Here is a 13,255-nt window from a genome sequence, read left to right as displayed (position 1 = left end):
AAAAAAAAAAAAAAAAAAAAAAAAAAATCCAACTCATTTCGCAGCTGATAGTACTTCGCAACAAACAACCCACATTACTCTCTCATTCGATACCTCGATTGACCTCTAGTCTAAGGGATAATATTGGATATTATACAGGATGCCATCGTTGCCCTGCGGAATCGTCTTCTGGTGACGGAACCCCCCTCAAGCCACTATTTCTTTGAATACAAGAAAGAGAAAAAAAAAAAGGTGACTTAAAACTTATGCAGTCATCAGTGGGATGCTAGTAAACCCCTCCTCGAGGGTACTAGATTCATACAGGATGCCATCGTTGCCCTGCGGACCGTCCATCTACTGGGACGGACCCCCCTGTTTCATCAAAGATAATATCCCCGTCCTGCTTGGCGTTGGTTCACACAAGCATAAGCATAAAAAAAAAAGATAAAGTTCGCCCTGCGACAAAAGCAGACAAGTTCCCTTTAAACTCGCCGTCGCCCGCGAAACGGGGATTGTAGGCATTGTCATCCGGCTTGAGTCGACTCACGTTACGTCATGTTGGTTTCGTTTTTGTTTCTCTCCTATACTGGGCGAGAATCACCAACAGAAAGAGGAAAGAAACCACAAAGCTCCAGCTTCTTTCTTATTTTGGTTTCACACACACTCTCTCTCTAAATCTTGACGCCCTCGAGGATGGGCTTGGCCTCATCGCTACGCCACCAGCTGACGCCTTCCTCGCCGGGGAACGAGAAGCGGTCCATGCTCTCGGGCCTCATCTCGACGCTGTAGCCGGGTTCTGTCGGGGTCTGGTAGAAGCCGTCCTTGATGACCGAGGGGTGCAAAAAGTGCTCGTGCAGGTGGTCAACGTACTCGAGGAGCGACAGCTTGCCCGACACGACGACGTAGTCGATGGTCGACAGGTGCTGCGTGTACTCGGGCAGGCCGACGCCTCCAGAGTGCGGCACGATGGGGACGCCAAACTTGCGCGCCATGAGCAGCACGGCCAGCACCTCGTTGACGCCGCCCATGCGGCAGGCGTCGATCTGGCACACGTCGATGGCCCCGCTCGCCAGCAGCTGCTTGAACACGACGCGGTTCTGGCACATCTCGCCCGTCGCCACGCCGATGCCGTACGGCTTGAGCGCCTCCCTGACCGCCTTGTGGCCCAGCACGTCGTCCGGGCTGGTCGGCTCCTCGATGAACCACGGCTTGAAGTCGGCGAGCGCCTTCATGTACTCGATGGCCTCGGGCACCGACCAGACCTGGTTGGCGTCCACCATGAGCACGTTGCCCCGGTCGTGCCCGATGACATCGCGCGCGATCGCAAGCCGCCTCCTGTCCTGCTCGACGCTGCCGCCCACCTTGAGCTTGAAGTGCTTGTAGCCCTTGGCCAGCGTCTCCTCGAGCAGCGCCCGCATCTTGTCCTCGCCGTAGCCCAGCCAGCCGGCCGAGGTCGTGTAGGCCGGCACGGCGCGGTTGTTCTCGGCGTCCTTGATCCTGTCCGCTTTGCCGCCCTCGGTCTCCTTGAGCATGGCGATCGCCTCCTCGGGCGTGACGGCGTCGGTGATGTACCGGAAGTCGATGCAGCGCACAAACTCCTCGGGCGTCATGTCGGCCACGATGCGCCACACCGGCTTGCCCAGCGTCTTGGCCCACAGGTCCCAGATGGCGTTGACCACGGCCCCGAGCGCCAGGTGGATCACGCCCTTCTCGGGCCCGATCCACCGCAGCTGGCTGTCGTTGACCAGGTGCCGCCACGTCTTGCCCCAGTCGGCAACGAGAGACGAGAGGGTGCGGCCCTTGATGCGGTCGGCGACGTGGTTGATGGCGGCGCAGACGATGTCGTTGCCACGGCCGATGGTGAACGTCTAAAATCGCAGAGGTATGAGAGTCAGTAAAAGGCAGACAAAGAACAAGAAACAAGACGAGACAAACGTCAGATGGTAAAAAGACCGCATGTTTGTTTGCCACTGCTACTAACCATTCCATGGCCTGAGAACTCCGAGTCCGTCTCGAGAATGCAGTAGGCCGACGAGTAGTCACCCGCAGCGTTCATGGCATCCGACCCCGTCTTGTCCAAAGACGTGGGAAACCGGACATCGCGGGTTTTCCAGCCCGTAATGGTGATTTCTTGGGCTGCCATATTTTTTCGACCAACAAATATTATAAAAAATCAAAAAAAGGAAGGTCAATAGCAGAGCAGACAAAGATCTTTAGGTAAACGAAAGAGAGATGAGAGAAAGACACAAGAGGGGGAAAAAGAAGTGGACTATAGTTTAGACTAAAAGGGGGGTAAGAAAGGGAAAGAGTAATTATACAAAAAGATGTCGAACAAGTAAATAAGAAGCCTTCTCTGGCCTAGTCTCGCCCGCTTCAACTCCGACATTGAGGATCCATCGGTCAAGTTTCTCCGTCTTCGCGCCCCGTGTCGCTGCGATGTTGCTCCGAGGAACCCCAATCACCCCACTTTGCAGTCCAGGCCAGCCTAGTCTCGGGACTAGGTTCAAGAGCTTGTGAGGATGGGGTTCGTGAGGGGTAAAAAAAAAACAAAGGAGCCCGCACACACACGGGGCCCTTACTAAGAGTCGTCATCGGTTGTCTTTACTCGTTTTGCATAATACAGACTTTAGGTGACTGAAACCAATGAATATGGGTTATGATATGTTGGACTAAGCCGAAAAGAATATTTGTATGCATGTCAGATTGTGATAATCTAGCTATATATAAACAACAAGCTCAAAAAAAAAAAAAAAAAAGATAACGCTAAATATAAGTTTGAGGAAAAGAAAAGGGGGTGAAAAGAATGTATGCTTTTTTCATTGTCCATTAACGTCTTATAATGGAGAAAAGACAAGAGTATATGTCGTAAGTGCAAATGAATAACCAAAAAGAAAGTAATCGCAAAGGTGTTAGTTATGGTGATAGGGATGTTCAACAAGTAAGCTTCGACTGTCAAAGACTGAAAACTGTTGTGGGTATGTAAAAGCAAATCAAGAAAATTGTACATGATAGATATATAGTATCCATCCTCATGGCATACACCTCATCTTAATACCTGAGCATAACACGGCTACCCATTGACTGGGCAGCCTGCTCCTCCTCATCCTCCTTTGGCTGCGGCTGCTGTGACAGCTGTGACTGCTGTGGCTGCTGCGGTTGCGGCTGCTGTTGTGGCTGCGGCTCCTCGACAGGCTGCGAGGGATAGTGATAGATCTGACCGTCGGCACCCACGAAAACGCTGGGGTAGCTCGTCTGCTGGGGCGCCGCAGGAGCGACGAACTGTTGCTGGGCCGAGTAGTCGACGTACTGACCCTGGAATGGGTAGTTGTCGTACTGCTGCTGATCCTGAGGCGTCCAGTAGTTGTTCTCCTGCGCGACAAAGGTCTCCTGCGCGACAAAGGTATCCTGCGGCAGGGGTGCAACCTGGGGCACGAGGGGCTGGAACTGCTCCTGCGACTGGTCGTACGAACCCGGGAACATGGATCCGCGCTCGGCCTGCTGCTCGGCAAACATTCTCTCCTCCTCGAGTGCCCTGATCTGAGCCATGATGTCGTCGTCGGCGCCGAATCCGGTGGGCATCTCCTCGCTGTAGGCAGCCTGCTCTGGGGCCACTGGTTCGGACATGGCAATGGCGACCTCGAGAGCGGCATCCCAGTCGGCGGCAGTCACGTTGCGATGGCTGCGGTCAACGGGGGCCTTGGCCTTGACGGGAGCCATAGGGTAGTTTGGCTCGGGCAGGTTGGACATCATGAGTGCCACCTCGAGGGCAGCGTCCCAGTCATCGGTGGTAACCCTGCGGTGGCTGTAGTCGACGGGGGCCTTGGGCTTTTGTGAGGGTGCTTCCTCCATAGGGAACTCGTGGTCGGAAATCTGCGACATCATGATGGCAACCTCGAGCGCGGCATCCCAGTCATCGATAGATGCTGAAATCCGCGGCATCCACTCTGAAGGATAGCTCTTCTCCTCGGCCTCTTTGAGCTCGAGCTGCCACTGTGCCGCCGTAGCGAACTTCTTCTCCATCCTCGATGATGACGCAGCCTTGATCCAGTTGGTCTCCTGTGTCTTGGCAACAACCGGCGAAGTCCACATACCAGTGGATTCGAGCTGGTCCAACTCCTTGTAGTCGGGGCCCCGGATGTAACGCTCCATCTCGATGGCAGCAGGCTCTTCGTCAGTGGTGCGTGTGTTGGGTTTCGGCGGGCGGGGCTGGAACAGGCCACCGTTGTTTTGGAAGACGATCGGCGTGCGCGGCACAGGCGTCCAGAGAGGCCAAAGAGGCCAGTTGTCGGTTCTGATGCGAGGTGTGCTCATCGGGGTCGAAAGCAGGCTGTGGGCCGGGGAGATAGTGTTGGCCCTGGACCGCACCTTTCGTGGAGGTGTCGACGGCCGAGTCTTGTGGATTTCAGGGCCCTTGGGCGCTTTGAACACAGCAACTCTGCTCCAGTCCGTGACCTTCTTGGCCGCAGTCGGCTCAGCCCATAGGCTGGTGCTCTCAACAGCCGCAAGCTCGGCCTTGCGTGGCTTCGCCCTGGCGGTCTCTGCCGTGGCATTGTACAGCTGCCAGTTCTCGGGCTGCGGAAGGCCCTTGTTGTGCTCGCCTCGAGCCTTCGGGGTGGTGGTTGCAGTCCATACGCCGGCGGCTGCCACCGGGGAAACGGAAGAGACGGTGGAGACGTTCGAGATAGGCGATTGGGGTGTCGAGGTTGACCCAACCGTGCTCCAGTCTCTTGCAGCCTGCGGGGACTGGGGAGGCGAAACCCAGAGGGAGGAGCTTTCAATGGTAGCCGGTTCGGATTGACGGGGCTTTGCGCGGCTAGTCTCTGTAGCAGCATCATACATGTGCCAATCAGCGGGCTGTGAAAGGCCCTTGCCATGCTCGCCACGGATGGTCGTTACGACACTGGCAGCAGACCATGTTCCCACGGTTGTCTTGGGGCTAGATTGAGCAGTAATGCCAACTTTGCTCCAGTTCACCTCGGTCCTGGAAGGCTGTGCCAACCGAGACCAAAGATCAGAGCTTTCGACGATTGCAGGCTCCGACTGGCGTGGTTTTGTGCGAATGGTCCCCGTGGTGGCACTGTACAGCTCCTCCCAGTTGCTCGGCTGGGCAAGGCCTTTGCCGTGGTCACCACGTGCCTGCGGGACAACGCTCGAGGCGGACCAGACACCAGTCGTAGCAACAGCTGAGGCTGCCATGGTGGATGCCTTGGGACCGGATACAGCGCTAGAGCCTGCCTGGCTCCAGTCAACCTCAGCCTTGAGCGACTCAGATAGCGAGTCAGCCCACAGAGTCTGGCTCTCGATGATAGCAGGCTCAGCTTGACGAGGCTTTGCACGGATAGTTTCGGTGGCCGCATTATACCGCTCCCAATCGTGCGTTTGGGCGAGACCCTTGCCGTGGCTACCACGTGCCTGTGAAACAATATTCGATGCGGACCAGACGCCAAACGTGGCGACAGACGAGGCTAGGATGGGTACCTTGGATTTAGAGACAGCCCTAGAGCCTGCTTGGCTCCAGTTAACCTCATCCTTGGGGGCCTCTTGCGGGGAGTCAACCCACAGAGTCTGGCTTTCGATAATAGCAGGCTCGGCTTGACGGGGCTTTGCGCGGATAGTTTCGGTGGCCGCATTATACCGCTCCCAATCGTGCGTTTGGGCGAGACCCTTGCCGTGGCTACCACGTGCCTGTGAAACAACGCTCGATGCGGACCAGACGCCAAACGTGGCGACAGACGAGGCTAGGATGGGTACCTTGGATCTAGAGACAGCCCTAGAGCCTGCTTGGCTCCAGTTAACCTCATCCTTGGGGGCCTCTTGCGGGGAGTCAACCCACAGCGCCTGGCTCTCGATAATGGCAGGCTCGGCTTGACGGGGCTTTGCGCGCGAGGTTTCACGCACAACGTCATACTTGCTCCAGGTGGCCTCGTCAGGCTGAGAAACACCCTTACCGTGGTTGCCCTTGATATGGGAAACAACTGTAGCAGCAGACCACATAGCAGTAGCCTTGTTCACTGGTTGACCAGCAGCCTGCCAAAGATTCGTGCTCTCGATAAGAAGGGGCTCCTCCGAAACGCGCGGCTTGCTCCTGACAGTCTCCTGGACTGCGTCATACCTGGCCCAAGTGGAGGCATCAGGTTGCGGAAGGCCCTTGCCGTGGTTGCCCTTGACCTGGGAAACAACTGCGGCAGCAGACCACATGGCGACGACAGCAGACTTCTTGGTCGACCCAGCAGGCTCCCAGAGCTGATCAGTCTCGATCGGCGCAATTACAGACTGCCTAGGCTGCGAGCGGATGGTTTCCGAGACGTTGTCGTAGCTCTTCCAGGTGGCCGAATCAGGCTGGGAAACACCGAGGCCATGCTGGCTGCGCCTCTTCTCCTGGACAGACAATGCAGGGGTCCACAGCGCGGGTACAACAGCAGATTGAGCGGCGAGCTCCTCGTCTTCCTCTAGGATACCTTCAAGTCCGACCACGATGGATTCGCGGGCGTCATCAACCTCGTCCAGGTAGTCATCAACAACAGAGCTGGTGGGGCCATCACGGGGCGGCAGGAGGCTGTTCTTGGAAGGGAGAACAGAGTCGGTCTTGAGCAGACTGGCAATTTCCCAAAGCGTGGTCTCGTCAAAGTCGTCGCCAGAGTTCTCGCCTTCCTCTTCAGAGTCATCAATGTTGTCACCATCTTCCTCATCCTCGTAGTCATCAAAGAAGGAGGACGAATATTCCGTCTCTTCGATCTGCCTCGAGCGCGCCTGGAGCGCAGCATTGATGGCCGGGCCTCCGGATGCCATGGTCCCTGGGATGGCGAACATGGTCTGACGGGGATGCACGACGCCTGTGTCCGATTTCTCGCCCCAGGGGAACTGGAAGATACCAAGGGTGCCCCTCTTGTCTGGGAGCGGCTGAGGGTCCTCGATGATGTCAGGGAGCATTGTTATGCGGCGGCTTCTTCGCGGCGGCCTGACCGTGACCGGACGAGTAGGTTTCTCGACGGCGCGAGGCTCTTCCCTAGCTACGTTGCTGGGGGCCGGCGTCTTGGTGGCGATGGCTGACTGCCTCTGAGCGTAGGGCGGTTGCCACAGACCGCTCAAGGACCGCTTGGTAGCATTGCGATTTTGCTGCCATAATTGTCGGCTCTCAATGGTGAGGGGCTCGAGATCCTTCCGGGGTGCAGTCCGAGCTGATGACCCTTGATCGATCGGAGAGACCTGCGCTTCGGTGGATTGGGCGGGGATGTGGGCCCAGAGGAGTGAGATTGCTGGGGTTGCAGTTTGCTGTGTCACGGGTCTCCAAAGAGCCTTGGGAGATGCGGCTTGGTTGAGATTGGCGGTGTAAGCCTCAACTGACTCGTCCTTGAACCGCTCGTTCAGCTTCGCATCGAGCGACTTGTAGTCCTTCTCGTCCTGGGAATCATCCGTGTCAGGTGGCGTCGGGCTTCCCAACTGTGAGAGCGTCAGGAAGTTGATGTCGCGAGTAGCCAGGCGCTCCGGCGCGTTGTCGGCATACTCCTCCTCTGCCTCTGCGAGGCGGTCCTGCCATCTGCTAGATTTGACACTTGCGACACTCCGCCTCGTCATCCTGCGCTCGGAGGGAATACTCCTGGACGCGCGGGCAACGTCTAGGAGCGGTGACCTTGCCAAAGACTGAGGGCGCGAATCGATTGTCAGCGAAGTGCGAACCGTTGATAGCGAGTCCCTTATGCCGTGCTTCATATCCTCCCAGTGATCCTGTTGCGCGTCCATCTCTTTCTCCAGATTTTCCAAGAGTGCATTGCGAGTGCCCTGGCTCTCGTACGAATCCCGGTTTGGCTGGTCAATCTTCCTGAGCTGCGCTTGAATCATTTGTAGGGCTTGCTCCGGCGAATCCAGGGGCGACGGCTCGGCTGCCTTGACAATCACAGGGTTTCTCGTGGAGGGTTGTCTGAGCAGGAGAGGGATCGGAGGAGGCATTCGGGAACGCATCTTTTCCTTGCGCTCAGAGAATGTCGGGCAGTCTTCGCCGACACGCCTATGCCAGCCAGAGAACACTGTGCTGGGCAAAGTTGCCTCCTCGTCCTCCACAAAGTCCTCCTGCTCTTGCTCAGTCTGCTGCTCCTCCACCTCCTGAGCCTGCTGCTCCTCCACCTCCTGGGCCTGCTGCTCCTGCACATTCCGGGGTTGGTCTTGTACCACCGAAGGGTCGAGCATAAACATCATGGTTTCGCGGCCGTCGTCTCGGTTGTTGAAAAGTTCGGAAACGATTTTGGCGTCGGGTCTCGGCTTCTGATCGTCCTTCGCCTCCTCCTGCGAACTAACACGAGCGATCTCAAGCTGCCTTGCCTTCTCTTTCTGGAGATTGACCGCGACCACAGGCGAATGAAGAGATCCCCAAGCTGTCTCGGCTTCTGTCCATGCTTTCGTGTCGGAGACGTCGGTCCAGGCAGAGTCTCGTGGTGCTGGAATGATGGGTGAGGATGCACGTTTCGAGGCGTTACCAAATGAGGGTCGATTCTGCGGGATAGTTTCCTCAATTCCGGAAATGAAGTACATCTCGTCGTGCTCGATGTCCGCCGGGTTCGTCGACCTCTGGGTTTGCCGTATTCCCTCGGGCTCCGTGGGTGAGAAGTCAAGAACGCTTTCCGTCTTGAATGAAGACCTGGTCGTCCTATGAGTAGCCCGTGATTTCCTGTCATCTTCCTCTTCGTGAAGTGTGTTTGTGTCGCTCATGTCGAAGAAATTGGACGGTACGGGTGGCACCGCAGGCCTAGGCGGAGCCGGGTTGTCAACAGAATAGAACAAGTCCATCTTCTCGTCAAATGTCATGCTCTTGGTGTCATTTGGTTGTGGCCTCATCAGACCAGCGGCACTCTTCGGAGGTGGTGGCAGAGGCGGCAGCTGGGTCGGGCTGCCTGGAGCCGACTGCAGAATGGAGCGCCGACTTGTCAACGAACCGCCCGACTTTGACCTTCTATGCTTCATCTGGTTAGGTGAAGGCTCAGCAGGGAAGATAACGCGGTCCTTTTCTGGCTTCCTTGGAATAGGTCTGGGCCTGTGAACCATCGAGTTTGTCTTTTTCAGCGGGAAATCTACCACATTATCATCCATCATCATGTTATTGTTGGCCTCGTCTATAATGTTCTGGACGGTTTCTGGATTATTGTAAGTGATGTTGTTAACAAACATGATGGTTTGTTGCCGCTGCCCTTGCTTGGCCTCTGCGTCGTCATTGCCGCTGGCAGCGGGGGGCATAGCCATTGCCTTGGCTCTGGGATTTCCAGGTAGACCGATCGTGGGCCGCCTTTGGAGCTGCGTCTGGGGAGCGTCGGGACCGGTCTTCGCTTCAGACTTGCTACGTTGGCGGGACGGTCTGATAGGTACGTAAAATGCGGATTGGAACTGGTTGGCATTTGGCGCCATGTTGGCACGATCCTGGTTCGACGGTGCGCCGATCACCTTGGGGGGCGCATCCCCTGTCGTACGGGCTGGAGGAGGGGAGGGCGTTTTACGTGATCGCTGGGACGGTGATCTCGATGGCAGAACTTCGCTATCCTGGGACCTCCGCCTTGGGGACCGCTCAGTTCTGTATGGCTCGGCGCCGGGGCTTTCGGCTTCAGGATTATGCCGAGGAGATCTCCTGCGGATCTCGTCCACCCCAGGTGAAAGCTCTGCCGACGTTGTCGTGGCCGAAGTCTGCATAGGCACTGGCATCGGCACATGCTCCATTCTCGTCATTGTTGCCTGCCCAACAATTCCAGTGCTCATTGTCATGTTTGTCTTGCGCTTCAGGCTCCTAGCGCGCATCAACGAATCCTCTGAAGAGGTGACGCTGGGGGGCTGCGGCGCAGGCCGCTTGGCAATCAGAGCAGATTCCCTCTGGAGAAGCTCCAATGCCTCTTGGCGCTTTTCCCTGTCCATCTCGGCGGCTTTTTCGAGGTCCATCGTCGGGATCTTGTTAAGCGGATTCTGGTCGCCCGTGGCTTCGAGGATGGGTTCGGAAATGAGCACCTTGCCATTGGCATCAAAGGCAGCCCTTTTCACCGGTACTCCGGTCTTTCGTGATCCAGGCGTCATAGGCTCCGTTGCAGCCCTCATGGGGGGAAACAGCGCTCCCGTCACCGGTTGTCCTCCAACGCCAATCATAGTCGTGTTACCCATGCCTCCGCCCATCGCCCGAGGCTGCGCGTAAACATTCGTATCGTCGCGTTTCAGGTCTTCGTAACGTATCGGGGGATACTCATCGGAACCGGCGGTAGTCAGGTCACGGGTGTCGAGTTGTCTTGTTGGCGATTCTGGCTGTCGTGAATGGCGAGCCTTGGGTTCGTTTGAAAAAGAGTCGATTGATGAGGTCACAATAACTATAGGTGGTCAGGTAGGTGCTCGTTTCGGAAATGCCTTGATCGATGTGAAGAAGCTTACTTATTAAGATGGTAATACCGGCTGCCGGGAGCGCGGTTCTAAGTACAAGGTCAATTGTAGGCATCCCTAGATGCAGCGTCACGCTTGTGGCAGTCCAGATGGCAAAGCCGACCAAGATGGCTACAATCGCCTTGCCACGGGCAGCACCGCTTCTCAGGCTGTCGGGTGATGCCTTGGCGCTGCTGAACACACCGACGGCATAGGCCCGACCGGTCAACATGGCTAGGACCACCACGTCCAACCCCACGACTATGAGGGCGATCGGAAGCATGGACGAGATGGGCGCGCAGACTTCAGTCGACTGCCTCCTGGTGAAACCCACAAAGACAAAGCCGACAGCGAACCTGGCCAGGAGAACGGCCTGTTGGAAGTACTGTCCCACCCCGCCGGGGGTTCCGCTGTTGATAGCCCATAGCAGAAATTGCTCGATGGAGAAGCGCGCGAGCTGGTCGAAGACGGTGGTAAATATGGCAGTGATTGAGCACGCGCTGGCGGCGTTCACATCCACAGCGGTGGTGATGAAGCCAATCTGAGCCCACAGAGCGGCGCTTAGAAGAAAAGTAGCGAGGACCAGCCTCTGGCCGTCCCGAAAGATAGATCCATTGCCGGCCTTGAAAGATAGAAAGAGTGCAGCGGACGCGGCGTTAACGACGATTCCAAAGGCGAAGGCAGCGACGAGGGCCGATACGCCACCGGGAGCCGCCATGATGTCGTCGGCGTGACGGCGATGATGTCCGTCCAGCGGCCGTTCAAGTATTATAAAAGAGAGTGGTCGACCACCCAGTCAATGGGGGCAAAGAAAGGAAAGGAGGGGGGACGGGCGTCAAGTAAGCGATACCACCATTCCGATTAGGATTGACTTGTGAGTGGGATGGATACAGATTCCCTAAACGATAGCATGCCTCAAGTAGAGGAGGCCATCACCATCTCACTCTGCTAAGGTGGGGAGAGAAGGCAAAGAGGAGAGGCGCGTGGATGAAGTTTGGCGGGCAAGCAGGGAAGGGACAAAGGCTAGGCAAAATCCAGAGCAAGGCCGTCTCTCTCTCCCTCTATCTCTCTCTCTCTCTCTCTCTCTCTCTGTTCTGGTGCCCTCGGGTCGAACCCTGATCACAATATTTCCGTGTGGTGGGGACCGGGACTGAACCAGCTCTATGGAATCTCGCCGGGGCTTCCTTTTTTTGGATCTCTCACTCTTTTCCTCCCTCGGTGGGTGGTGGTGTATGATACGTATGGTGTGGTTACTGTGGGGGTAGGCGCTATCCGGACAGTAGCCACGGCGAACAGACAGTTGAAACAGGCAAGACGATGATCACTGGCTGCCGGTTGTTTGGTTTGGGGTGGGAAGGGAATGGGTGAGTGAGTGCGTGGGCAGTCTGGAAATCGAGTTGAGCATGTCCAAGATGCGACAGGAGCCAAAGAATCCCATTTGTCCACCACATCAAGCGCCACTGGGGACAAAGGTGAGAACAGGGTTCAACCCGGAAAGTGGCCAAACTACGGGCCCTCTCCCATTTGATGCCAAAGATAGGTGAATGGCGAGACCGAGTGCGCGATCCACCGGGTGGACATATTTTCCAATTGGAGTGCTCTCGCTTGCTTGCAAAGCCTGAGGTCTGCTTCAAAGTCAGGGGGGGCTGCCCACAGGGGGCTGCAGTCGAAGTCACCCAAAATTGGTACTGCAATACCGCCATTGCGCTGCTTTGATTGGTCTGCGTAATGGTTCTTCAGAGGCGGGTATGCAAGGCTGACAAGGGGCAGGCCGGCGCGTCATGCTTCGAACCCTGGCCCGTCTCTGTTTCACTTGAAACTCAACTCGTTGCATGACCACAGCGTGGGGGCCTTGGCTCTGCCTGATTCAGATGGGTGGCATTCTTGGCTTTTTCTTCTCTTTTTTTCCCCTTCGAAATTTAGCTTGTTCATCCCATCCAAACTGGGAGACGGGTGCTTGTGCAAATTCGACACCTTTCCGTTTTGGTAGAAAACTATGGCCACCCGTCGGGTGGTTGCGATTGAGTTTGATCTCGTCGTGCTTGACAGCTTGCTTACTGTAATTTATGTACAGACTAGGATTCAGATGCAACCGTTCTGGTGAATCAGAGCGTTGAACGACAGATGTCATCAGACAGAGCTCTGCTTCCTGCGTACTGTATTTGTGACCCCGCGTGGTTCGCAAAAAGTAGTGCGCAGAAGAAAGCCATCAAGGCGAAGCAGAAAAATAAAAGAGCCGCCTCAACGCAAGTTGCTGTCTCCAAGTTAGCTTCTGACTCGCTCCTCTGGCATCCAAAAAAGACAACCTGGAAATTTAATCAGAGTCGATCTGTTTTTCGTCAATCGTTGATACACATCGAACTACATTATACAGAAAACAACACAGGACCAACGCAACGGATTAGTAGCTTATCGGAGGGTACAACAAGGTATTCCGTACTATCGGTGATGTCGACCAGGGACAGAAAGATGGGTTGTCAGCATACCTATATTAAATCTTCATCACGTTGACCAGAACATCGTCCGAAAAGCAGGCCCACGCTGTCCTTTCTTCTTGCGCCAATGTCTGATGGGATGTCGAGAAGGGTCTTTTTTTTCTTCTTTATTAACTTTCCTTTTTTACCCCCTCCCAGTTGCATTCGGATATGACGGCGCCAATTTGCTCGGGTACACAGATCTGCCAGACGGGAAGGTGGGGACCTGAACCGTTATTGTACGTTGTTAATCCCAGCATCAGACCTTGTCACAGTCGCGCTTTCCCTTGCATGAGGACTGGAATAGCCACGACAGGATCCATATGCCCCACTATCTTATAGCGCCTACGCTACGGACAATTTCCAAAAGAAAGACAAGGGCGATGAAAATCAGCTCAAAGTTGCCAGTTTTGGATTTTTGG

The 13,255-nt window shown here is 55.8% G+C and overlaps 2 protein-coding genes across 2 annotated transcripts; both read right to left on the bottom strand.

Moving 5' to 3' along the window:
- Window positions 1-650: 650 nt before the first annotated feature.
- On the bottom strand, window positions 651-2,122 carry PpBr36_00810 (uncharacterized protein; the record flags this gene model as incomplete). The annotated part of the gene is made up of 2 exons (XM_029888000.1): window positions 651-1,847; window positions 1,961-2,122. The coding sequence occupies 2 exons, from the start codon at window positions 2,120-2,122 to the stop codon at window positions 651-653; spliced, it is 1,359 nt and encodes a 452-aa protein (XP_029752701.1).
- Window positions 2,123-3,027: 905 nt separating this feature from the next.
- On the bottom strand, window positions 3,028-11,077 carry PpBr36_00809 (uncharacterized protein; the record flags this gene model as incomplete). Its single annotated transcript, XM_029887999.1, has 2 exons — window positions 3,028-10,310; window positions 10,372-11,077. The coding sequence occupies 2 exons, from the start codon at window positions 11,075-11,077 to the stop codon at window positions 3,028-3,030; spliced, it is 7,989 nt and encodes a 2,662-aa protein (XP_029751597.1).
- Between the last annotated feature and the right edge of the window lie 2,178 nt (window positions 11,078-13,255).

The sequence above is a fragment of the Pyricularia pennisetigena genome, chromosome 2 (assembly GCF_004337985.1).
Source record: "Pyricularia pennisetigena strain Br36 chromosome 2, whole genome shotgun sequence".
NCBI lineage: Eukaryota > Fungi > Ascomycota > Sordariomycetes > Magnaporthales > Pyriculariaceae > Pyricularia > Pyricularia pennisetigena.
This window is presented reverse-complemented; position numbering and strand designations above follow the sequence as displayed.